This window comes from Calypte anna, chromosome 18, assembly GCF_003957555.1.
Source record: "Calypte anna isolate BGI_N300 chromosome 18, bCalAnn1_v1.p, whole genome shotgun sequence".
Classification (NCBI taxonomy): domain Eukaryota; kingdom Metazoa; phylum Chordata; class Aves; order Apodiformes; family Trochilidae; genus Calypte; species Calypte anna.
In genome coordinates, this window is record NC_044263.1 from 3844006 (window position 1) to 3869583 (window position 25578).

The 25578-nt window shown below is 38.5% G+C and overlaps 1 protein-coding gene across 1 annotated transcript; it reads right to left on the reverse strand.

Annotated features, from left to right (window-relative positions):
• Positions 1-1838: 1838 nt before the first annotated feature.
• Positions 1839-23947, reverse strand: SUZ12 (SUZ12 polycomb repressive complex 2 subunit). The gene is made up of 16 exons (XM_030461971.1): positions 23460-23947; positions 20560-20606; positions 20394-20458; positions 16007-16075; positions 14830-14879; positions 13932-14017; positions 12287-12518; positions 11406-11508; positions 10404-10509; positions 9212-9389; positions 7133-7224; positions 6517-6660; positions 5703-5860; positions 5200-5398; positions 4596-4675; positions 1839-4263 (listed from the first exon to the last, which is right to left on the reverse strand). Exons 1-16 carry the CDS (start codon positions 23794-23796, stop codon positions 3918-3920), a joined length of 2292 nt encoding a protein of 763 aa, XP_030317831.1. The 5' UTR covers positions 23797-23947; the 3' UTR covers positions 1839-3917.
• Between the last annotated feature and the right edge of the window lie 1631 nt (positions 23948-25578).

Sequence of the window (25578 nt, forward strand, 5' to 3'; positions counted from 1 at the left end):
ATGTATTTTATAGCACAGCAGCCACCCTTTGACAGCCCCCTTTTAAAAATGTTTATTTTCTGTCCCTCAGAAATCCCACGTGGGGTTTTTTGGGGTTTCTCACTTGTGCACTTGCCCATTAAGATCTGAACTTTATCAGCAAATAAAAGTATCTCTTGCAGAGATAATAATTTTCCTTTTTAAAAAATTAGCTACAGCATCTGTAAGCTGTTTTCTTCAATGTTCCATCACAGCTGATCTGTCTCACTTTGACTGTTTCCAGCTCCTTGCATTAAATGGTGCAACTTTTACAGTTTTTAACCACTGTTTCTGAGCAAGCAGCAGAAGTATTCAAAATGGGCTTTATTTGCAGGGGATGAAACCAGCACACAGCTTTACTTCATTCCCTTCGTTCTGCTTTACCTGCTCCATTTCCTTGAACTCTTTTTAAACAAAAAAAGAACTTGAGAAACCAGTAAATAATGTTTCTGACATGGCAGATTTCTCTCATAAATACACCATCTGCATGAAGGACTGAATAGATGCTGAGTGCATCTCCTAAAGAGTGCATACACAGGGCCAACCATCTTAAGAACAGCAGATACCAGGGGCATGGAAAGAAGATTTCTTACCTCCTTGACTCAAAGCTCTTTGCTCCATTGTGAACCCAGCAGTGTCAGATTCAGAGCCAGGATCTGGTCCAACAGGAACACCTTCATCCAAGCCCTGGTTGATGATGGCACCAAACTTCTGTGAATTAAGAAATACTTAGCTTTGAAATGTGTTGTCAAAATTGTCTTCACAGTATGGTTCCTGCATTCTCAAAGGTAAAATCAAAGGGCTGCTTTGGAGGGTTTGTTGAGGTAATTAGTGAAGTAATCAGAACAGTTCAAATTATTTACAACTGCTTCATTCCAGGCAGTGAATCTTTAACACCCCCACCCCAGATTCATGGATTACATTCAAGACAAAATCAAAGCAACATACACTTCAAGTTAGATGCATTTAAGTTGTTAACAATTTGAATATGAGTATTTAATTCAGTGCATTAAATGCTAAGTCATGTATTAGGTTCCAGCTTGGGGTTCACCAAATACAAAACATCATAAAAAATCTGCCATGAACATTAAAAGCTAGATTAGAAGAACCTCACCAGTTTAAGAGATAGAAGCATACTGGAGAACTGCAGTCAAACTTACAGAATCTATCATAGCCTGGATTTCAGTCCTTGAATTGCTATTAACATGGAGAAAGGTTTTCAGTATCTGCTATTCAAGTTGGTATTGAGCCAAGCAGTACAATTCCTTACTCCTTTTGTTCTGGAGTAGCCACCTCTGCAGCCCCAGAGCAGCATTATTTTAAATTGATAGATTTAAACTTCAGTCCAAATAAACTAAGTATCTTGTAAAATCTCTTTGACACATTAACCATTTTCATGTAAAAACCTCTCAAGTTTTACTTTTGTAACTGAAATACGAGTGATATCTTTCATTTTCAGTTATATAAATTACAGTTCTAAACAGTAATAGAAACTTGGAAACAACTCTCAGAAACAACTTACAAACATCTCTCAGGGATTCAGTTCTACCCCCAAGAAAGGAGAATTAAAGTTTTAATAAGCTGGCTAAAACCCTGGTCATTTATGCAGATCCCTCCAATATAACACAATGACTGGACAGAAACTCAGCTGCCTTTGTAACAACCTGGACAAGGAAGAAAATGTATCCAGATTTTAGAAGACATGCAGAAGAGAAAAGTTTATCCAAGGTCCTGCTTGGGGCCTTTCTGCATGCACACAAAATGACTGGACAACCATCTTGGCAGATTTTATATTACTGAACTTTATGTACAAAAGCAGATTTCAAATAAAACATTTAATGTAAAAACAATGGTTCATTTCAAACAACTGAACTTGGTTTGGTTTTTGGTTTTGTCTGGGGTTTTGTTTTTACATCTACTGTACCATTCAGTTTCTTTTTAACCAGCTTACAGGGTATCTTCAAAATCTATCAAAGGTACATATAGAAAAGGCATCTTTATAAATAGAAAACAAAGGGCTTTTTTCAGCTTTTATTATAAATTGACATGACATACAAAGTTTACTGGACAGAAGTAATTTCATTACTATTTTTGGGGGGATTCACCAACTTTTTGTGCAAACAATGCTAGCCTTCTTTTAAGCATTAAGAGCATAACTGCTTAAGAAATGACATAAGCAATAATTCTAGAACTACATCTCCCCTAAAATAATCTATTTTTTACATATGTGCACAGCTTTAGCAAATTAAAGCCAGAGAGAAATGCTTGATGTACTATCCAGAGGCATAATTAGAGTTCGCTAAAACTCAGAGCTGGCAAATTCAAGAAGTTTGTAATGAAAGCTGCAGTTTCCCTCTTTCCTATTTTGTACACAAAAATCAGTGACTAAGAACTTAATACTGGATGACAAATCACATCCACACCATTAGTTAAATAGTCTCACAGTTAAACACATCTTAAGGACCATCAAAATCAGTATTTACATTTTATAAATTTCTGAAGACACCATTAGAAAGCTTATATACCCCTTAAACAAACAGGGAACTGCATCTCATGGTGATGGAATGAAATAAAAAATTAAAAATACCTGTATTTACAGCAGCATTGTTCCTTTATAAATAAAGAATATGAAAAATGCAATATTTTAAGGATAATAAAAAATTGAGGTGATGTCACTCAACCACAGTGCTTGCTGGAATAAACCCTTCGGTGCTGATACTGTACCAGTAGTGAAACCACTTTCCATTGGAAAAAATCTGTAAACGTATGCATAAAATGTGTTAACAGCAGTGCAAAACTGCTCAAATATAGTTTAGTCAGCATCTTAGTATCTGTATTGAATACAATACATCACAGAATACTTGCATAAGAAGTGCAACACATTTTCTGGTCCAATTTTACAGTGCATTTTTCCCTCAAGAGTGGCATCTCGAAAGCCAAAGCTAAACCCACGGCCTGGACTTGCAGTCTGTACTCAGGAGGACAGCAGGCATGAACTTCAGAGAAGTTCCTGGAGGCAATGCCCACGTGCTGACTCCAGACTCTCAGCTTTAGCATGGCACACAGGATGTGGGACCCCAGGCAACGGGGCTCACACCAAATCGTTTGTGGAGCTGTGTAAATGTGTCAGAAAAAATATAAAGGAGCTAATGTTCAAGTTTAAAATGGTACACACTGGGTGATCAATACATCAGAATTATCCACGAAAAACCAAACTGCTGGTATCCTCAAAAAGCCAAGGTGGTACTTCACTGTGTCTGGAAGGTGAAAAGCCAAGATCTTTCCAAACAGGCACAAGGCAAAGGAAGTGCTAAGTTTGCCAACTTTGATAACTTCAGAGTAAAAATAATAAAAAAAAAATTTGTAATTTATGATCAATTGATAAATGATTTCAAATACAAGGATCAAGGTTAAACTTTAAATAGTGAGACGTTATTTTCACAAAAAGCTAACTGGAGAATTTCTAGATAAGAAAAGGAGAAACTGTATCCCAATCCCCTTTACCCAATGTTTCACAACTTCATGGTAGGAAAAACAGCCAGATACAGATCCAAAAATCTTAATATAAAAACGGTTTTACATATACTTAAATTATGTAAATCCCATAAAGTTCTTAAGACACTAATTTCTAAAATTACAAAAAGATTTTCATATTGCTCTTCATGCTCAAACTCTTAAAATATTGTCATTACATCACCAAAACCAATATACATGTAGTACTTGCATAATCAACTGAAGAGAAACCCTGTTAAAATAATATCCTTGTTGAAATCATTTATTTCCATCCAGCAGCGCCTGTTTGGAATCTCTGCATTTTTGTGTGTAATTCTTTATAGAGCTCATGCACCCTAAAATGTCACTTCAATGCTTGTCCGTTGAATGGCATCTGACTTCTGACTTCAGAGCTTTTGCTTCTTGCTCTGTTTTGTGACACCTGAGATGCTATCCATGTCTGAAATTCTCTCTCTCATGTTATTTTCACTATATCCATTTGTTGTCCCACTTTGCTCCTCAGAAGATTCCTCATCTGCTGGGGAGGCTGATTCTCCTTTCTCTAACTTCTGCTGCATCTCTCGGAGCCTGGCAACAGCTTTGTCTATTGACATGATGCTGATGAGGTTAAAGTCATGCATGCTGACCAGATGTAGCATAAAGTTTCGACACAAGTTCTTCTTAATTATTTTTTGTCCATAATTTTCCACAAACAGCATACAGGCATGATTCATTTGATTGTCAGCAATAAACCTGCCAAATGAGAAAGCCACCATTATCCAAGTAGAACAGTTTCAGAAACAAAGTTACACTAATAAAGTATGCTGTAGTGTCACTGCATCTATGATGGACTCTCAACATCTGTCATGTTTTTTCTTTGCAAAGCTGTGAGGCTGCACAAACAGGTGCAAGAACATTTTTAAAAGCTTGAGAGTCAAAAGCTTGTTTCCAAAATTATCCCTTAATGATTCTTTCCTAAACAGTTGGGCTGGATGAATTTAAAGTGCTTAATGAACTGCAGTGCAAAATATCCAAAGATATGCCATAATTTATTAATATAAAAAACTAAGTTTACAGTAACGTACCCGTGCTTCATAACATGAAGATTCCATAATTTCATCACTTCTTTCTCTCCCTCATTTACATCAGAAAATTCTTCAATTTGCTGGAGGGATAAAGGATTAGGAGAAAGGATAGGAGAAGAAACACACATCAGAACTGCGTATCTGCTGCCAAGTACTGAAAGCACACCTTAAATTCTTATACCACCCATACATCACAGAAATAACTACTGCTGAAGAGTCAGGTACTGTGGTTAAAAAGGTCAGAAAAAAGCTGTGTCATGTGCTCCTGTGGTGAAAATTGCTTCCATGTTATATACACACACCACTGTGTCCTCCTGCAATACCAGCATCTCCTCTTTGAAGAAGAAAACCAGCCACAGACCATGCAAACTCACCAGTGCACCCATGTGGGCTGAACTAATTTTGCCATTAAAGCTACACTGCAAAATACAAACTTTGATTCTGTGAACTTCTATCATTAGTGTCTCACCATCCCAAACCTTTCAATTTACTCCAAGTAAACGCCTCATTTTCCCAATGCGTGCCTTGATTGTTCCCTACAACTTCAGACCCATTTAAAAGCCACGCCCCATCTAAAATACTTCTGTGTAAATGGAATAATTACAGTAATGGTTTTCTCCCTTAGCCATTCAGGATCCTTTTCATCCTCACTGTCCACTTCCATTTCTTGTGGCCGGAGAGGCAAGCAGGTGTCACTGTGGAAATAGAGCCGATTGTGCCCACTGCTGTACGTCCGCTGCTGTTCCACTTCTCCATCTTCAGACTCCAGGAATTCTGACATACTTGCTTTCGTACGCTTTGGCCTGGAAAAAAAAAACCTGCTTTCAACCATCATAACAAATATGTAAATACTAAGTCAACTGTTCTTTCAAGCTCTAGCTTCCAAAAACGTTGGGGAGAGGGAAAATCACCACCAGTGGAATCACCTCCCAACACTCCGTTCCAACCCACACTTGAGCGCTTTATTTGGTCATAAAGTGCTGTACTTTGGTGACAGTGAAATGTAGCACTGTGTATGTGCACCTAGAGGTTTACAAATCTCTCAGTTTCACAGATCTGGTCCCCATGGTGAATTACAGAACCACAGCCCATGTCCCAGCTCCCTACCTGCAGACGAGGATGTGTGTGATTGGAGTTCTCTTGACCGGCCCGTTGCGACTGAAGGCAAAGCCGGGCTGACGATGGATGTCCTGGGGATTTCCTGCATAGGAGCCATCATAGCACTCGTTGATGGATACATCTATCCTAGCACCTTTTGGGTGATACTGAAACAGGTAATTGCAAATAGACTTAGCTAAGAGCAATGGCAATACATCAGGAGGTTTAAACAAGTAACTTTCTCAATTCTGAACACCTTACGTATCATCCTGTCTGTAACCTAACAGAGCTCTGGTTTCCTTTTTAAATCATGCAAATACTTTTTAACCACTATAAGTAAATTATACTAAAATCTCCTTGCTCTGTATGGTTTTGTATCAACAAGTTTGCTAATAAGCACCATAGGAATTAGAACATTTTTAACCACCTAAGAAGTGAAGTTTTGGAATAATCTGACCAGGGTAGTGGTTATAGGAAACTACATTATCTTCAAATAAACAAGAAAAAAACTTTTTGAGGCAAAGGTTTGCTATGAACAGGTCCTTATCAACTGAAATATAACATTGTATTTAAATGTTTACAGCCCTTCCTAAAACGTCCATCCAAATGAAGATTACATTGCTATCTACATCACGTGAAAGAAGATATAATGCAAAAGCAGCAGCTAAAAAAACCCCAAACCACCACAATTTTTTTCCACAAGTTAACACACGTTCTCAGTAGATGCAGTCCTACAACTGAGCAGACTAAAATCAGTATGTATGTAATATCTGACACATTGCACAGTGATTCATAGTCCTAAACTACAAAAAAGACTACTTACAACATAATTAAAGATAAATCTGCTGTGGCAAAGCTTCAGATGTTTGAGTAAACTGTAGAGCTTCCTACAGTTCAGTGTGCACCATGGGCAATGCAGATCATCCCGGGCTTCAGTCTGCTGCCTCGTGTTGTTGTTATAGAGGAACTGATGCAAACAAAGGAAGAAGTAGTATTAGCAGTAGTATTAGCACCACATCAGTTTCATTCATTAACCTCCCAGGTCCCCAAAGAAAGTTGGACACCACTTCAGCAAACCCCGACAGTAATAGGAAGTGCTCTGGAACACGACACCCGCTCACAGTGCACTGAAACATTGGTATTTCAGGAATTTTTTTGCCCATAGGGAAACCACCTGTTTCACTCCAGATGTCTAACAAGACATCTCCTTTGTATTTGGAACATCAGGCATGCCCCCAGGAAGCTCAGTTTTCTAAAATACTTCCTGCAAGAAGAAATATGTGAAATGGTTCTTAATATATGAACCTGGAAGCTCTTATTTCATATACACTAAAAAGGCAAATGGAAATATCCACCCAGCTCAGAAGGTAAATGAACATTTTCATTCCATGCAATCTTTACATTCTGGTTTTTTCCCCTCTAATGCTTCTTTTCAATACCTGGTAAAATATTCTCAACTTTTGTCGAGGTTCATTTAAAACATCTCTCTCTTTTCTTGTTTGAAGGTCTGTTGGCAAGGATTCTTTCACAGCTGAAAAAATACATATAGACATACATTTCTTTGGTGAAGATGAGAAAAAAAAGACATTGTTTCTTACCCAAGCAAGAAAGTTCTGAGAAGGGCACCCTGCTGCTGACAGACATGGGCTACTCTAATGTTTTTTCATATACGTAGCTCATATTAGCAAAAGAAAGTCTTGATGCTTGGCTTTCCTCACAAATGTACAGGCAAACCCATCACTAACACTAAATTTTAACATTTTAAACACTAAATATATCTCCATTTTGGAGAAACCTAACAATGGTCAGGTAAGAAGCAAATTTAAGCAAACAGCAAATTCTTTGGGTATAGCTAGAAGTAGGTGTGGCTGGGGAATAAAAAGAAAACACTTTCAGATGGGTGCATTGTAAACACATTGCCTAATTTCAATTTCAGAAACTTCCCAAGCATACATCAGACAAAACAGTAGAAAAGGCAAGTAGCATAAAAAATACTTGATTGAAACTTTAACCCTTAACTCTTAGTCTTCAAACACTCACTGTTTATGTGTCTGAGGCACTGCTCAGTTGCCTCTCAGTGACTTCCATACATTTTAATGTCAGTAAAATAAGTTGGTCCATGTAATTAACCAGAAACCTCACATATCTAAGCAGGTTTATTCATCTGCCCTCAGGAAAAACCAAATAATGACACCTACTTGCTTCCAAATGGTGAAAAAAAAGGCAAAACAAGTCTCAGCTCCACTGACATAAGGAGATTTTCTTTAAGATCCTCTTATTTCATATTTAATAATTTGGAAAACAAGGAAATTTTCAACTTCTTTTTGTATGAAAAATACAGAAGGCCTGATACTTTAGTCTGCACCACATCAGAGAATTAGAATTCCATGGCTCAGTTACTTTGAGCACTTTGTAATTACAGCAAAGCTTAAGCTGCCACATTTAGAAAGTCTTTGATGTCTTTATTCCATTGGTCTGCCTTGGGAACCATGCCAAAGTAAAATGACAACACCAAATTCATGTACCCTTGGGAAAGATGCCCTGGATCTTTTCCTATTGAGCCCTCTAACTGACAGAACTTCCCTTCTGTTTTCATTCTCCTTTCTTGGAATTCAGAGGCTGAAAGCAGCAAAACCATGGTAAATGCTCTACACCCCCACAGACTGAGCTACTATATGGTTCTGTACTTAGAGTCTGCTGTACTGTTTTGGAAGGAAGCTTTTGATGTAACTTTACCAACCTATTGGATTATTTCACTCCTCTGATCCAAGAGAATAATGGGTTTTATCTGTACATTGGCAAGGCAGCCTGGCCACAGCCCTGTTGCCTCTGTATTTATTGTGTAGTAAACTAGTACACACCTTCTAGAGTCAGGCAACATGCAGTCATTTCCCCTGAAAGTCTGAGCATAAAACCTGCCCAACAAATTATAAGTCTCAAAGAAACTCTAAAATAAAAGGAGGCCTGGTATGAGGAAATAAAGGGAAATCAGAATAACTTTTACAGCAAATGTTCAAGTATTTGCCTTCTCCTGGAAATCACTTCACCTTTGTGTGTATTAAGTGCCAGTCTTTCATCCTCATTTAAGAAATCTAAGTCTCTGCAATCCCTAGTACAGGTAAAGTATTCAATTCAGAAGAGAGGAACCAGTCTTATTTAATGATTCACTACAAAGCATAATTAATAAACTCAAATATTTATAGAACAGTAATTAAAATGAGTATAGCAAACCAGACAACCCCAGAAGTCCTACTAGATTTTCCCCAATTTATTTTGCATCAGGATTAATGAGCATTGTATGTAATCACTTTAATATTGTCAGGACTTAAAAGACAATTTTTCACTTTCAAATTTACCTTAGAAAAATGCACAAAATATAAGATACAACAAAGTCCATTCATTTTTGCTTTTTCATGTTTAAAGACTGCCTGAAGCAGTTGTACCAGTGTGTCAGGAATCCTGAAGCACACAAGTGCTAAGCAGGTGATTATTCAGCAGCAAAACCAAAGTTTGCTTACCTATAGTCTGAGTAGGTTTGACAGAATTGGGCTTGTTTTCTTGAGGGAGGCTTTCAGAATTTCGTGTTGCAAGAGGCTTAGCTATAGGAGCTGTAGATTTATCATTTGTATCTCCTGTCCAACGAAGAGTAAACTGAAGTGTAGGTCCCTGAGAAAATGTTTCAAATGGAGGCAATCTCTGGGAGGGGAGAATAAAGGATATACCAGCACAATCAGTGTACTCCCATGTACAAAACCAATCATGAATAAACATTCATAGAATGGAGATGTAAATTTTAATCACACAAAACCCTTGTTTTCAACATAAGCATACACATTTAATTATACTAAATCCAAAAAAGCTGAAAAAATGACTCTGCAGGTTCCTGCACACTACTGAGCAACCACTTCATGCACGGACTGTGTGACACACACTGATCTCTCTGAAACTCTGAACAGCACAGCCTCTGATTAGAAAGAAAACAGCACTTGCCCTGCAGCCTGCTGCCAGTGGACCTCTTTCTACTCACACCTACTCCTAATTCTGCAGTCCAGTACTTAATACATATGCTTTAAAAATGGTACCACTGCCTGCTGCTGAAATGCTATTCCACTCAATTACCAAGTTCATAGTAATAAAGAAATAAAAAACACCTGAGTCCCAACTCCTATTATCAAGTATCATCCTCTAAATTCAGCAGTGACATTGCAGAATTCCATGTTGATCCACCTCAGTCAACAATTCCTCTGTATACATCACTTTCTCAAGCACTGACTCTTAATATCACTAAATTTTATCAGCACTCTCTTAAGGTATGCAAGGTTACACTTATGAAAGCTCTGAGTTCCTCTTTCTCTCCAAAAGTATTCTGCTTCTGCAGCTTCTTCCTTTTGATTTGTCAAACTTGAATTTATTACAGTAACAAACATTTAACTTGGACTTTAACAAGATAGAAATTCAGAAATCACTGAGATAGTTGCCATACCTACAAAAAGTTAACATCTGCTTGGATTAATGATCTAGTGTAGCCAAAGCTTCCCTAGATGAGAACAAAAATTAAAACTTATTTCCATACATCCTGAAACAAAGCACTATGGCCTACTCAGTTTAATCCATTTTCATGCACTGCCTGCATTTCATATTGTTTCTCCCTAATCCAGACCATTTTATCTGGAGACAGGTCCTTCAATCAACCACTAAAATAACCCATACCTTCCCATCAAGTATTGTTTCCCATGTTGCTCTTTTCTTGCTGATGGGACACTCTTCCATTTCCTGCATGGCCACTTCATATTCCCCATCCAGAAGCTGCAAACGTCTGTCGAGACAGAGGATGCATTATGAGTAAAGCAGCTCCTTTTATTGTTTGCTTATTAAAACATAGAATGTATTTCACAGGAAACAAGTTATTTTACCCAGACTCTAGATATGCATGACCCAAATAATCCTTTTCCAGGCCTGGAGTCTGGGTAGAATACTTATTTTTCAATCTCTCAGTCAAACAGAAGACTTGCTTCAAGAGTTAAACACAAGAAAATAGTTTATAGAAATCCAAAAGAAATCCAGTTGATAGGTTATATTATGAAGATGAATCTCCATGTAAAGCAAATTCATAAAGATTTTTTAAAAAATATTATTAATAAGATAACAAATCTTAGAATAATTTAATCACACTTAAACTACATCACAGAGAAAGCCTGTTATGATTCTAACTACTTGCTTGATTTCACTGTAGTAATGGGGAACTAATGCTGTCTCTAGGTGCTAGCATAATAACATCTGTGACTGCATCAGCAAGAGTGTGGGCAGGAAGAAAAATTATGCCTCAACCAGAATGTAAACAGTAAGCACATGTCAGAGACTGTTTGGTTTACTGTTTAATTATGCTGTCACTGATCTTTAACAGAACCACAGAAACTACATCTGTCAAAAAACCTGACAAGGAACAGACAAATTGATTCATATTAACAGGACAATACTCAGGTTCAAAAAAGGGAATTATTTACAACTGTCACTGAACATGTCTCAGTATAGAGTGCACATCATGAAACTTGTAGGTCTGTTTATTTAAAAACAAACAAACAACAAACCTATGCTCTCATTATACCAACTAAAAATGCAGACAGCCAACAATGAAAACAAAGAACAGACACAAGTTTAATATTAAACAAATTCCTAACACTTAGTAGAAACAATATTTACTTTGGGTATTACCTGTTTTTATCAAATACAGTCATTTGTGCCACAAATGTCTTTTCCCCATCTTCACGATTTGAAGAATTCCTTTTTCTTCTAGCTGGAAGCTCCTCATTGACATCTGCATGTATGAAATATAATAATCCATTACTACATAAGCACAAACCCAAAAGACTGACCAGCTTCTATGCAGCTGTGAAATATAACTGGCTGTTGATGACATCAGGTGTGTTGAACAATAGAAGAGGACATACTAATGAACAGCTCAGTGGCGATGGAAAGAGCCCTCATCTTAACAGCAATCATATTCACATACATTTTAGTTATCTTAATCTGTCAGTATAAAGAATTTGGGATCTGATCTTTCTCCTCTTGTACCTATAAAATAGTTGAAGATTTTCATTTTACATGCACTCTTCAAGGCTGTAACATTTGTGATGTAACAAACCACGTCCCAATAAATTAAGAAAATTTGGTTAAAAATGTGATATTAGGGTACTTTCCTTATTGGGTAAACCATGCAATTAATGAGAGGCCATAACAGCCACCCAGACCTGGGTCAGTAGTTACCAGTGCTGTTGGAGGTTTAATCACAGTCACAGCAGCCACAGGGCACTCAAGATTTTTTTTCACCCCCCAACTATGTTACCCTCACATCTTCACCATCACAAATTGCTAACAATTTGTTTTAAATTTACACAGAACTAGAAGCACAGTTTCTAGCTGTCAACTGTATTTTAGCTCCCATCTTGAAAAAGAATGAAAACAAATGAAAATAAATCCAGTCACTCATCTGTTACCAGCCCTTTGCAGAGCGTGACCTACACTGCAGACCAAAACAACTGTGGACATGCTTACAAGACAGACCTTGTAAAACCATATTTAAAGATTGATCTTACCAATGTTTTCATTAGTTTCACCATTGATCAGTCCATTAAACTCTCTTCTTCCTGGGCGAGTTACTCTGAATAACAATGAGTAAGACTTCACCATATGGCTGTTGCTTGGTTCAAACTCATTGCTGGAAACTGCAAGTGATGGGAAGTTGCCTGGTTTTATTTGGCTGAGGTCTGGGTTTAAAGGCACCTGCTTTTTACCTGTAGGAACCTGTCTTATTGGACAACTGACATCCTGCAAGAAAACAAGAAAGCTAAGGTTGGGGTTTTTAGAAAACAAAGACATTGTTAAAATGTCTGTCATTTATGGATTGCACTCATCCCACCATCTTTTTGAAAACAGTCACATAACAGATGTAAATAAAAAAATCTGGAACAACAATCCTAGATTTTAAATGCAAAAATAGCTATTTGAAAGAGTAAATAAAACTGGCATTTTATAACCACTACTGGTAGTAGCCATCTTTCTTTGAGTGATTAAATTAACACTAACACGAGGCATTCAGAAAGACTGTAGAACAGTCATTAATACTAATTTAATTATGTTTACCTAAAGAAATTAAATGTTTTGGTTACATATATATATCAAGGGCTTCCTATCTTCTCCTTCCAATATTACAAAGTGCACTTTGAGCTATCTGGGAGATAAAGAACCACTACCTAGGATTTATTATATTCAGTATCTCTCAAATAGATCATGAACACTGTGCAGTACTGGACAAACAAGGCAAGATGGTCTGAGTATAAAACTTGCAGCAAAACATTTCCAATAACCTTCAGCACCTCCTGCTTTTACCATATTTATCTGTATTAAAGCAAGTAACAAAACTGGCTAGAAATAATATTAACTGTTAAAAAATATGTCAAAACAGCTTAACATTGTAGGGGAAAATACACAAAGTTCTGACTGGAAATCTTTCCTATTTTGGTTAGATTACAGCATACGTTACTGAACCTCCCATACTCCCATAGCTGTGAAGATAATTTGCCAACTGGAGTGGAACAAACAGCTAAAATAGGAAGCAAATTCAAAGATGCTTAAAAAAAATGAAAGATATGAACATTTTTATGATTCACAGTAGCTAAAATCTGCAATAATTGAGATGATCAGTGTAAAAAACAATTACAGAAAAAGCAATGGAAGAGACAAGACTTGACAGGAACTCAAAACAATTACACCTTGTTCTTTTTTATTTCTAAACTCTGACAGGCATAGATTATTTTATTATTTTTGTAACTGCCTGGTTTACTTAAGCCTCCAGACATCACAACAGAATTCATAGTTTTGTGATGCAATACAAAAACATTTAAGTAAAATAGAGGTGGCTGAAATGTACAGTGAGGGAATCTGACTTACAAGCAAGCTAAATTCAATGAACAATGGGGTTTTTTTTTAAACATCCAGTCATTTCCCACAAAGCAGAGCAACACCCATACATATATATGTATATATAGATACATATTTGCTGCTGAAGAATCCCTTAGCCAGCCAATAGAAAACAACTTGAACAGATTTGTTCTTGAATTTCAATTACTCTCAAGAGAAGAATCATTCCACCATTACCATGTTGTATAGCAACACTAATTAGATGTTACAGATTCAGGTAAAGATTTTCCTTTATATACTAATTGTTTGAATCACTTTTACCTTTCGTTTCTTGTGGCAAACTTTCACAAGCAGTACTTCCAGGGTAACAGAATTTTGTTCGTTCTCTGAGTTTTGTGATGGCTTATCTAAACAGAGAAAATAGTTTAAATTCTGAAAAACTGAAGGCCTATTAAACGGTGTAACTTCATCTGTAATTACTTTTTAATCATAGGTATCTCCAGGCACAAAGACCTCCAAAGTCTAAGTTTCAATTCTCCCCAAAGTTACTGCAGATTCCCACTGGACAACATATCCTAATTAGCCAGTCTAATACTAGCAGATGAAAATGCACAAAGCTTTAAGAAAGTAAGCTTGCCATCTTTGGCATTGCCAAAAGCTTTTTGTGGTAGAGAGAAAGGACACATGTAGATTCAAGCAAAGTCAGAACACACAGAATTGTTTTCAATAATTTTTTCCTTTACAGGTTGCAAACTTGGAACTTGGTTTGCATCAAAACTTAATATTCAGATGGTATCAGATAGAAAAACAAAACTTAAAAAAAAAAAATAAATTAAAAAACCCCAACACTTTCAACTATTTAAAGGCTGGAGCTTTTTTCAAAGCTACTTAAAATACCCCAAAGACAAACTCCTGTCAGATCACTTTCTTCAGGAACTCTATGAGGTCTATTTCATTATGAATGAATGATGGCTTGAGTATTTATCAGTATCCCTGTTTTGACTAAAACCCTGGAAGTCTCATCTTAACATTACAATCATACTACAATGTATTTAAAGTGCCATTGAAAGCATTTTAACTAATGGGACAGTCCAAGTTCAAAATCTACATCCAAACAGCAGAGATGCTATTTTTTATTATTTATTTTCTAATATTCCCCTCACAAATCTATATTAATTCCTACAAATCAACACTATAATGAAGGAATGAGCAGACATACCATTTTTATGGAAGAACCCAGTAAACGTAAGTTGCAAGTGAGCAGACAAGCTGAACATAAAAAAAAAAAGAGATGTTAGAACAAATATTTTCTTCACACAACAGCCACTCCACTCCATTCCTGGATGTTCAGGACAGGCCTACACAAGGGGCAGAACTATAATGAAGTGATCCATCTTTCTAGCTTGGAAACTGCCTGGATTCAGCAGCTGCAATTCATGCAAAGCTGCAGACCAGTTTGGGTTTTTTTTATAACCAACTCCCTCCATGCATACCATACTTTGATGAATCAAAAAGGACCAAAAGCAGAGGTTTAAACACCCAGAAGAGGGGCATTCATTGTCTGAAGATCTTGCCTTCAAAGGCAGGCAAACATTTCCTCAACATTTATCATCAAAGATGAGTTTTGGTGGAAATTTTCTAGAACTCCACCCTGGCCCATGCACTTGCTATCAATTTTATTTTTAACATGTATTTTAGGCTTTGTAAGTAGAATATTTAAAACGGGGAAGCTCCAGCCTTAGAAATCAAAATTACCAAGTCCACATCATCTATATTTATGCAATCAAAATAATAACTGCATCTATTTTGTTTCAAAGCATTGCAGCTCATAGCTAGGCTCTTCCTCTGACTCTACATCCATTTTATGTCAGATTGTTAAATTCAGACTATATTTCAGCTTACAGCAAGCATTCATAGACTAAAACAGGTCTCAAAACCACTTAGTATTTCTGAAGTACATAGATTTGAACAAAATATGGCCTGTTACACGAGAGTAGATAGAATTTTGAGAAGCTTCACTGACTTCTCAGGAAGATACAACCTGACATTCAACGTTTATTTTTAAACACAAACATTCCTGAGAGCACTGAGATGATCTGTAAAGTGCTGCAGCATTCAGAAGACTGCACTTTTACCAACTTATAGCATTCACCCACATTACTTTTCCAGAACGATTCTAAATTACATTGGTTTTTTTCATAGCTTTGAAAGCCCAAAAAAGCAACACAAACAAATCAATTTTCTATTTTGTTTCAATATGAACCTTTCCCTTAAAAATATAATATCTACCAAGGATCTACAATATGTGGAGGAAAAGAAAAACAATAAAGTAAATTTATAAAACCTCTTAGAACACAAAATTTGTATCAGACTAAAAATGGTTCCCTCTGAAGTACCTGTGAGATTCTTGTTCTCCCTTCATTTTCTCTACTTTTGATAACATGTCATCTACTTTGAATGTTTTCCTGTGAAGAAAAAGAAGGGATAGTTTCACATAGCCACAATTCTCATAATACACAACAAGAAAATCTATTTGGCCTAAGCTTTGATTTAGTTTTCACAATCTAAAACTGTCCATACCTATAATTTTACCATCCTGTTCAGAAAACACCCTTTTTAGGCCTATTACCACACCCGTGCTGCAGGGACACAACTGCAATGTAGCTTCTCACATGGTATTAAAATAATACAAAGAATTAAACCCAGACCTTATAGAAGTAATCTGACCACTCATAAGAAGTCTCATTTAACAGCACCTTATTCAAACCTTGCAATGAGCACATCTAAACACATTTAGCTTTGGTCAAAGAAAATCTCCTTGCATCAGTGATGCCTATAGGAACTTCAGCTCTTCAGTCATTACTGCTTTCATCCTCATCATAATCATGAAACACACTTGAAACCTCATCTGACAAAGTAGTTATAAAACTAATTATTAAAAAAAACCATTTTTCTCCACAAAGTTTTATTGAATGGACACAACACAAAACCCAGTGTATTCTGAAGCTACTTCTAGAGCTTGCTCACAGAAAATGAGGGAGGCTGAGGACCAACAACAACGATGTCATGGAGAATCATCACTTCAAAACCTTTCTTTCTGTAATTCTGACATCAGTCTGTTCATGCCCCTATGCTCAGTCTGTCCTACCGCACATACAGTTTCATGTTCACTGCTAAATAAAGTTCACTCACAAACATAAGTTACTCAGTAGTTTCCAGAACAGTATTTATTTTTTTAAAAGGAAAATTAATGCTGTTGGAGCTGGATTCCAACAAAATTGCACTAGACTAGAATGCATGAGCTGGGAGGCCATCTTTCCTACATTTGTATCTTGGAAAAATGAAGTAAGAACACAAGCTGCTGCCAAATACTGGATTTCTTATAGAGAGAACAACACAACGTGCTCTGGGGAAGTGGAAAGCATCATTTACAGAAATAATCCTGACTACAGAAACACTGATGTCATACACTGTCTGCATTCAGCACATAATGTATCTGAATGACTTAGTGACAAATCACAGGGTGGTTAAATAGCAACACTTAAAAAGAAACACCAATAAATACAGAGCTGCAGTCAGATATCAAGGAGAAAAATAATTATGATTTGGGTAGTAAACAATCACTGATTCAAAGCTTTACTCAGCCAAAGGCTCACACAGATGACACATTCAAGAACTGACTCACCTCCATTAAAATGAGGGATTATTAAAATGAACACTGCAGTGCTCAGCTTTAAAGCAAGAGATGTTAAGAACAGAGAAATTCGTTCAAAGTTTCAGATTCTAAGGTTAAAAAGTCTCTGCATGTACTTTGCCCATGCTCACCAAAATCAGCCACTGTTTTGGAGAACAGCAACTGTCTTGAGAGGCTGCCTAAGACTTTAAAAATTGCTTAGAACAGCTCTAGAGCAAAACTGTGTCATGATCAGAGTGTGAGCCAGAAGCCAGTGAGACAAATATGTTCCATTAGGGGAAAGTTTAACATTTCATAAAATATACCAATATCTGATATAACTTGCATGTAATTTTTGTGTTCATTACTGATAATTTCTTACAGAAAGAACACAACTGTTACTAATGTCAGACTCAGTTAAAACAAGAGTCCTCCTAAAAGTCCTTCAGAAAAACTAAAAATAGCAACCAAAAGACTAATTAAAAAAACCTGTCACCTTTGAAGCTAACTTGTAAGAACATTAAAAAAATACAGAAAATGCTTTCAACTGAATTCCTATTTTACTATTACCATGTTCCCATGCATAACAAGCAAAATTGAAGTTTTTGTAATAACCACCCCTAACACACAGGATTTTCATGGCTACATTTACTTGTGCTACAAGCAGGAGCATCTTACACATTCCCTTCTCCATCCACAGTAATAATTAGCCAAGTATTAAAAGTCACATCACAGCATGATACTGCTCTGCCAAGAAGTGAAAAACTTAATTCTGTTATCCAAATACTGTATGGGAAGCCATTTCTATTAACAGTAACTTCTTTCCAACACCATGACCTGGTCTAATAATAGTGACACCTGAAGACAGACCCACAGGCAGAAAAGTCCAATTCAATTCTCCATCGAGTATGATCTGGCCCCCAAGCACCCCTCCAGGGATAAGCAACTTCAGTCCTTCAATCCCAAATGGACACGTGCCCATTAGCTTACTCCCTATCAACATTTCTCCATGCTCTAAGCATTCTAAACACAGTATTAAACATAAGAACCAACATCAATGCATAATTTCTTGGTATAAAAGGCAGTTTTCCTTCCCTACCTCCAAGTGATAAATTTGTCTGGCATTTTTCTCAGACTACCGTGGAGCTAGAGATAAAAGATGGGGAGCTGTAATTACTGCTGTGATAAGTAAGCTCTATAAAGTTTGGAGATAACTTCTTTACACTTTACAACACCATTTACTGACATAGCAATCAAAACAATGTCACACAATTTAAAAATGGCAGAGGTAAGTTCTAAAGGAGCAAATAAAAAATATATACATGTATAGTCATGGTCCACATAAGCAAGCTAACAACAATGCAGTTCTGAAAGACATTTCTTTGCAAGGAGAACTCTACAAACATTTTCACTATACTGAAACTAAGTACCTATTTTTTCTGAATATGTCTTTGAAAGATCAGCTTCTCTAGTCTGGATATTTCTCCTTTTTTAAGCCTCTTTTTCTGTGCTTTCACAATCATATACCTTAACTATTTCTGTAGAATGAAGAATGGCAATGAAGGTCTTGTGTAGCTCAGACCAGAGAACAACTATCCCACTGACCTCCTCTGGAAGTTCAGCCCTGGCTGTTTTGCCACAGTCTCTCACTTCTGCCACTACATCTGAGCAGCTCAAACTACCTTTAATGTAGAACTTCTGTGGTTTTAACTAGGCTGAAAGAGAAGGACCACAGCACTGACAGCATGGAAAAGAGAGAGAGGAGGACTCAAGGGAGAACACACTTCTTCAGTTATTTTCAGATAAGAGAACATAAGCATTGCAACCAACTAGAAGTAAATATAAGTTATATGCAAGGACTTCCTGTTGCAGACTTCTAGTTCAAAAAAAACCAAACCAAAACACCCGGAATATTTTCTCTTAAAATAACAAACAACTCACTTTGGTAACTTTAGTAAGAAAAAGCAATCAGCAACTTCAATTTTAAAAAACAATACAGATTTGATCACTACCTAACCTCTGTACCTTAGGTTGTATGTTACTGATTCAATTTAAGAGAAAGTTATTCTGCAGCATTAGAGCTAATGGTAAAAAATTAAACAATATCCAAGATATCCAAGAATGCCAAAGATAGCTTTAATTTAAATAAAAACATACAAATTCTAAAGCTCAACAGATCATTCAATTATTACCTTCCTTAGATACAAATATAACTTAAATGAGAATTGAATAATCAGATTTTATTGCTATGCCTTAAACATTCATGATTAAGTATTTCAGTCCCACAGCAACTGTTTCCAAGCAGTAACAAATTCAGTGTTAAAATATTTAAAATAAGTGTTCAGGCTACACGAAAATCGAAAGTGTAAAAATTATATTCAATGAGTGGGAAGTAACTGAAAGGACTTTGTTATTCTGCTAATAAGTTAAGTACACAGCACTTTTTATTGCAGTACTTGTATATTTTAAAGTCTATTGACATGCAACTGTAGCACCTCACATGACAGGAATGACTGTTTTGCAATGTCAAAACTGAAGCCCATTTTTCAGATGTATCCAGTTCAAAGCAACATTTTTAAAGTTTCAGCTGGAGTTTTTGTAAAATGCTATGAACTGACCTCCAGTTTTCAGTTTTTTAAATAATTACAGAAATCATTACTGTATTCTTCCAAGATTAATCAACAAAACCAACAGTTTTGTGTTTGTTTGTTTAGTAAGTGATTAGGCTACAGTTTAAATTAAAATGTTTCATGTGATTATGAACAGCATTGATTAGGAGAGCTCAAACATTACACAGTTGTGTTTTTTAAGTAGTTCACCCCCAAACCATAAAACAAACATGAGAGAATCAGTTAGGATTCTGCAGATAGTTATCCACATTTGAGTACTCCCAGCATACACAGAGGAGATGATCTGAAAGTCACACACACCCTTAGAAGTTCTTAGGTTCAGAAATAACTGTGGAGCAATTTATGCATTTTTTAACTTCTTTGAAAAGAAAAGGCCATATTTTACATGCCCTGTGCAAAGAGGAGGTCATTCTCCACTACTTATTAGACTTCTGCTACTTTGTTAACATTTTAGGATTACTTTTCAAAAAACAGCTTTACCTTTTGATATTTGTTCGGGAGTTTCTGTGGGACATGTAAGTAAGCGTTCTGTGCAAAAATATTGGCTGCAAGGAAAAAAAAAAAACAACAAAACCAAAATGGTTATGCTTTGATTAAAATTTTCTGCAAGTCTAAAGTAAAGGAGCAATAAAAACCAATTACTCACTGCTATTAGATTCCGGGTACGTAGAAATCTGTATATCTGTGTTGGTTCTAAAAAAAGAAACACATATTATCCATTATAGCCTCTACCTCCAGAGAGAAAGTCTTAAAATGATTTAAAAGTGTTTAATTTAGCATGTTTAATTCATTTAGCATCTAAGTCATCTAAGTGCATGAAGACATTCAAGCAAGTCCAAGTTAAAAGTCAATGGCTAGTGCACCTACTGTATGACACAAAGCAGCTTTTTATTTAAGTTACCATAAATCAGCAGTCACAGCTACAACTGCTCTTCCTTTCCAGAAAATGTGTTACTTACAGGCTTTATGTAATAAAAGATCAGGGGGGAAAAAAAAATCTGAACATTTTATAACCTATTATCAAATAGGCAAGTTTTCTTTATGAAGTTAGTGGACATATTGGTTATGATACCAAAATAGTACAATAAATTTACAGAGCTGGACAATTTGGTATCTGATTGTTTTATCTTTCTGGAAGGTGCCAAGGTCACTTGCACAAGGTACCAAAAGAAGAACAGAGACTGTCAGTTGACTGTGACACATTTCAGATCATTCTAAGCTGGGAAATCTGTTTCCTGAACCTTTCACATTCACAGGATCAGAAAAATGTTGATTCTGGTAAAGCAACTACTGTTTCAAAGTGCAAATGAGGGGAAAATAATACAGCCATCCCTAGTGTTGACATGAATGAGTAGCATCATTTGAAATAGGTAGAACAACCAAAGTTAAAAAGAGCAAGACTTGCTCACTGAAAAGAGGACCTTCAGTTTAGTTTTAACCAATTTGTTTAAATCAGGACAAAATGGTTTTGTCTGCATCATACCTAACAAGAATTCCAATCTGAACTGAACCCACTTTAAACTGCCAGCTTCGTTAGGCAACATCAGCAAGAAACTTGGAAATTACCTGATAAAGCACATTAAGTGTATAGAAAAAGAGAATGGAGAACCTCTTCATGCCCGTGCTAAGCCTGCTAACACTGCCTCCACCTCCCACATAAAGAAAACAATGTATTTCTTAAGGAATGGAAAACTTCATTTTGATGTGACTGAAAAACATTTATTTCAAGTAGCTGGAAACCCTACTGTAATTTATAGAATTCTGTGATCAGAAGTAAAAAAGGACAGCATTTATACCCTTCATCCCCTTAAAAAAATATGATTCAGCATTATTTCTATACTTATGAACATAATACCACAAAGAATCTGTTATGATAAAAACATACTGTCGTTAGAGAATGAAATCTTAATATGATTCCAGAATGTCCTTTTAGTAACCTGATGAAAACCAGTAAAATTCTGCTTGATGAAAATTACCAAAATAAAAATCTGTACTTTTCAAAACAAGATATAAGACAGAAAACAAAGAAATTAAGAAACATGCACTTTACTAGGAAGCAAAATACAACTTCTAAAGAAACATCCTAGAGTTTCCTTTAGTCTCCAATAAAAGGTGACATTACAATTTAGAAAGGTATGAAAACATTTAATTAAATTACATCGTTGTGAATGTAATTTAAGACAATTCACAGCTGCTTCATCTTTAGGTTTTCCAAGTAGAAAAATTCTGAGACACAGTTTTCAACCTGCAGACAGACACAGGTTTCACAAGTTCGTATTACTCAGCAAAAGCTTAAAATAAATCTTTATCTTTTTCTAGCATATGACCTTGAAAAGGGACAAAAACACTCGGGAAGAAAGTGGTTCAGTACCACACGCATTTGAATTTTTTATTCCAATATTTACTTATGGCCGTTTTTCCCATAATATTCACACTACAAAGTTAACAAGCTATAGTAGATTTACACTGTAACTTACTCAGGATCCCTACCTGCCCACCTCTGCCCTCCCCTTGTCTGACAGACTGAGGCATGAGCAAGAGAATTTTTATTCCCATCTCAGCCAGTAAACAAACCTCTTAAAACTCCTTTGCCACCGGACCTATTTGCAGTGCAGTATTTTTTGAGGACATAGCTCTGTTATCAGGACAAGGGTCGAGGGATCCCACAGTGTTCAGGATCTGAGACAGCACCAAGAACTACCAAGACTCTCCCAAACACTGCCACCGACTATCACCGACAGTGAGAGCGATAGTGACAGCACGAACCCCCGAACCGGGTCAGGTATTTAGTAGAGATAGAAAATCCCTATTTAATAGGAAATAGAAAATTTCCTTCAAATCCTAACAAACTGCGGAGAAATTCTTCAGTACCACGTAAGTTTATTACTACGTTGTGCTTTCGAATCAGATTTCCACAAACAACTTTCTGGAGCATCCAAGGGGAATCGCCTCCTCTTTGGACCTGCTACAGGGTGATGCCTGGGGTCGCCAAGGGCAATTTCCGATACGAAATCTCAACTAAGGGACAATTTTTGCCAGACAAAGAAAAACCAAGTACAGTGAACTCTTAATCACATCCCGCCTCTGAACGGGGCCGCCGAGGAGGGGAGAGCCTCCTGGCTGCCAACTCCCCAGTGCCTCCCGGGGCTGCCAGAGGAGGGAAGGGCACCAGACCCCGAAAGCCCGATGGGAACTGTTACCGAGAGACCAAGTTCATCGCCTGTGCGCAGGCACACACACACACACCCCCCCGCCTCCACCGCCGGGCCCCGGCCCTGCCAGCCTCTCGCCGCCCTGCCCGAACACCGGCCCCGAACCTCGCGCTTCCGCCCGCGACCCGCCGGGCCCCCGCCTCCCCCAGCCCCGTTCCCCTTCGTTCTCCTCTCCGGTCCCGGCTCCCTCCCTCCCCCGATCATGTTTACCCCCGGAAGCCCCTACTCTCCACAGCCCTCCCCTCCTCCTCCTCCTCCTCCCGCCCTTTCTACGGCGGCCCCGGCCGGTCCCGCCGGCTCGGGCCCCCACTTCCTCCCCCGGCCCGGTACTTACTCTCGAAGGCCTGAAGAAAGAGCTCGTGGTCGGCCTGGATCTGCTCCATCTTCGGTTTCTTCACGGGGGGCAGCGCCGCCGCCGCTGCCGCCGCCGCCGAGGAGGCCGAGGAGCCGCCCGAGTAGCCGCTTCCTCCGCCGCCACCGCCGCCGCCCGCGGCACCACCGGATTTGCCGCCGGGAGCCGCCGCCGCGGCGGAGCCCCCGAACCCCCCGCCGCCGCCACCGCCTCCTCCTCCGCCACCACCTCCTCCACTACCACCTCCTCCTCCTCCGGCGGCGCCTCCAGCGGAGCCCGAACTGGGCCCCGCACCTCCACCGTGCTTCTGAGGAGCCATGGGCCTGGCCCCCGAGAGGGCCCCGGCAGGACGGAGACCGAGCGGGGAGGGAGGGGGCGGCTGGGGCGGGTGGGGTGAGGAGGGGGGAGGGGAAGCGCCGAGCTCCAACTCCTCCAAGTCTCCTCCGCTCCGTTCTCCTCGGCGCCGCCGCCAGCCGAACCCGACCACCGCGACGCGCCCGCCTCCCCTGCTCGCCCATTGGCTCCGAAGATGGCGCCGCATCGCCCCATTGGCCAGCGCCGGGCCCGCCCCCCCGTGACGCACGGATGGTTCTGGAAGCGCTTGGTTGGTCGGGGCGCTCCGCCGCTTGGCGCTTCCCCCCTCCCCCGCCTTTGAACTGAATTCGCGGGAAAGGGCCGCTCGCCCTCCGCCGCGGGGCACGCTGGGTAGAGCGGGGCCGCTCTCCCGGATCCCTCCTCCGCTCGATCCCCTCGGGCCGCCCGCAGCTCCGGGGTTACCGGGTTCAGTTCCCGAGGCTCTGCCCCTCGCCTAAGGAAAGCTCCCCCCACCCCCTGCGCTGAGGAGCCGCGCAACGCTCCTCAGAGGAGATGGGGCTCGATAGTCCCAAGAGGCGAATTAGTAAAAGTGGAAGCTGGCTCATAAACCGGCAGTTTTTGTGGTAAAAGTTGTTATAGTGGGTCGGGCACGAGGTTCTGCTGGTATCCTGTAGCTTTAATCTTCTTTCAGCGTGAGGTTTCCTCAGAGGATGGGCCCAGAAACCTCGCGTGGGTGCAGGGAGGCTCTGGAGCATGAGGTGCGATGGTCCTGGTTTTATTCCCGCCTTTTCTCTGCTTAACGAGGATCCACGGAGTCCCCGAGGATATAAAATCTGGGTCCGGGTATCAGCCCAGCTTACCTTCAGGATCAGACCGAAGTATGTGATAAAATGTACTAGAGTCCAACTGTGCAATGGTCAGATTTAGCACTGGTTTTATTTTATCAAGTCCTTATCAGTGGTGCAGCAGGCTCGGAACATAAAAGTCTTCAGCAGCCTCCCTGTTCTGTTTGCTTTGCAAAACTTCAAGAGGAATATTGTACAAGGGTGGGTAAAAATGGGCTGTGTGTGAGGTACATCCTTGAATTCTGAGACCAGATACAACTGCTGTGCTGGCACTGTACCTACCATCTCTATACTAGTTCCTAGTCTTAAGGAAAATTAACTTTATGATAAATACTACAAAGAAAACCACGTATCCAAGTCAGCTGTGCTGTAAATGTGCCTCATGTTATCAACTGAGGGGGATTCCAAGGTGGTGGCTCAATTGTCTGCTAATAATCATATGTCTTAAGAAAATATAAGTATCTATACTCTACACATTCAAGTAATTAAGTCTTTACTGGCTGCTGCCCCCATTTTTTTTACAGTTCCTTTATATTTATTTAATATCTGAAATTCTAGTTTTATTTTTCAATAGCCTCTTCCCCTTTTGCTTTTTCTGCTGCACGATTTTACCTTTCATGTTTGTATTGTACAGATTTCCCTGGTTTTTTAATTACTTCGTTTTTTTTTCCATGCAGTTTCAACCTTAACTTCCATGCATTTTTAAAAATTCATCTTTGTCACCATTTTACCTACATTTTATTTTTCTTTCCTCCAAACAAAAAGTGATATATCTAAAATATTCTTTTACACATCTTATACCCATCATCATAATTACCTCTACTTAATATTCCAATTTCTTGATCTTCTGTTTCCTACTCAGCTTCTTTACAGCCTCTCGTTTGTTGTTGCAGACTATTTCGTTAATTACTGGCAGCAGCAATCTTTGCTACACTGGACAT

Bases quoted from the DNA above. Each gene is read 5' to 3' on its own strand.
- SUZ12 (XM_030461971.1), bottom strand. From the start codon at position 23,796: ATGGCTCCTCAGAAGCACGGTGGAGGTGCGGGGCCCAGTTCGGGCTCC. The intron at 12,519-13,931 runs GTAAAAGTGATT...GTTTTCTTGCAG, and splicing joins TTTGCCACAAGAAACGAAAG to GATGTCAGTTGTCCAATAAG. The intron at 4,264-4,595 runs GTACGTTACTGT...CTCATTTGGCAG, and splicing joins CTTCATGTTATGAAGCACGG to GTTTATTGCTGACAATCAAA.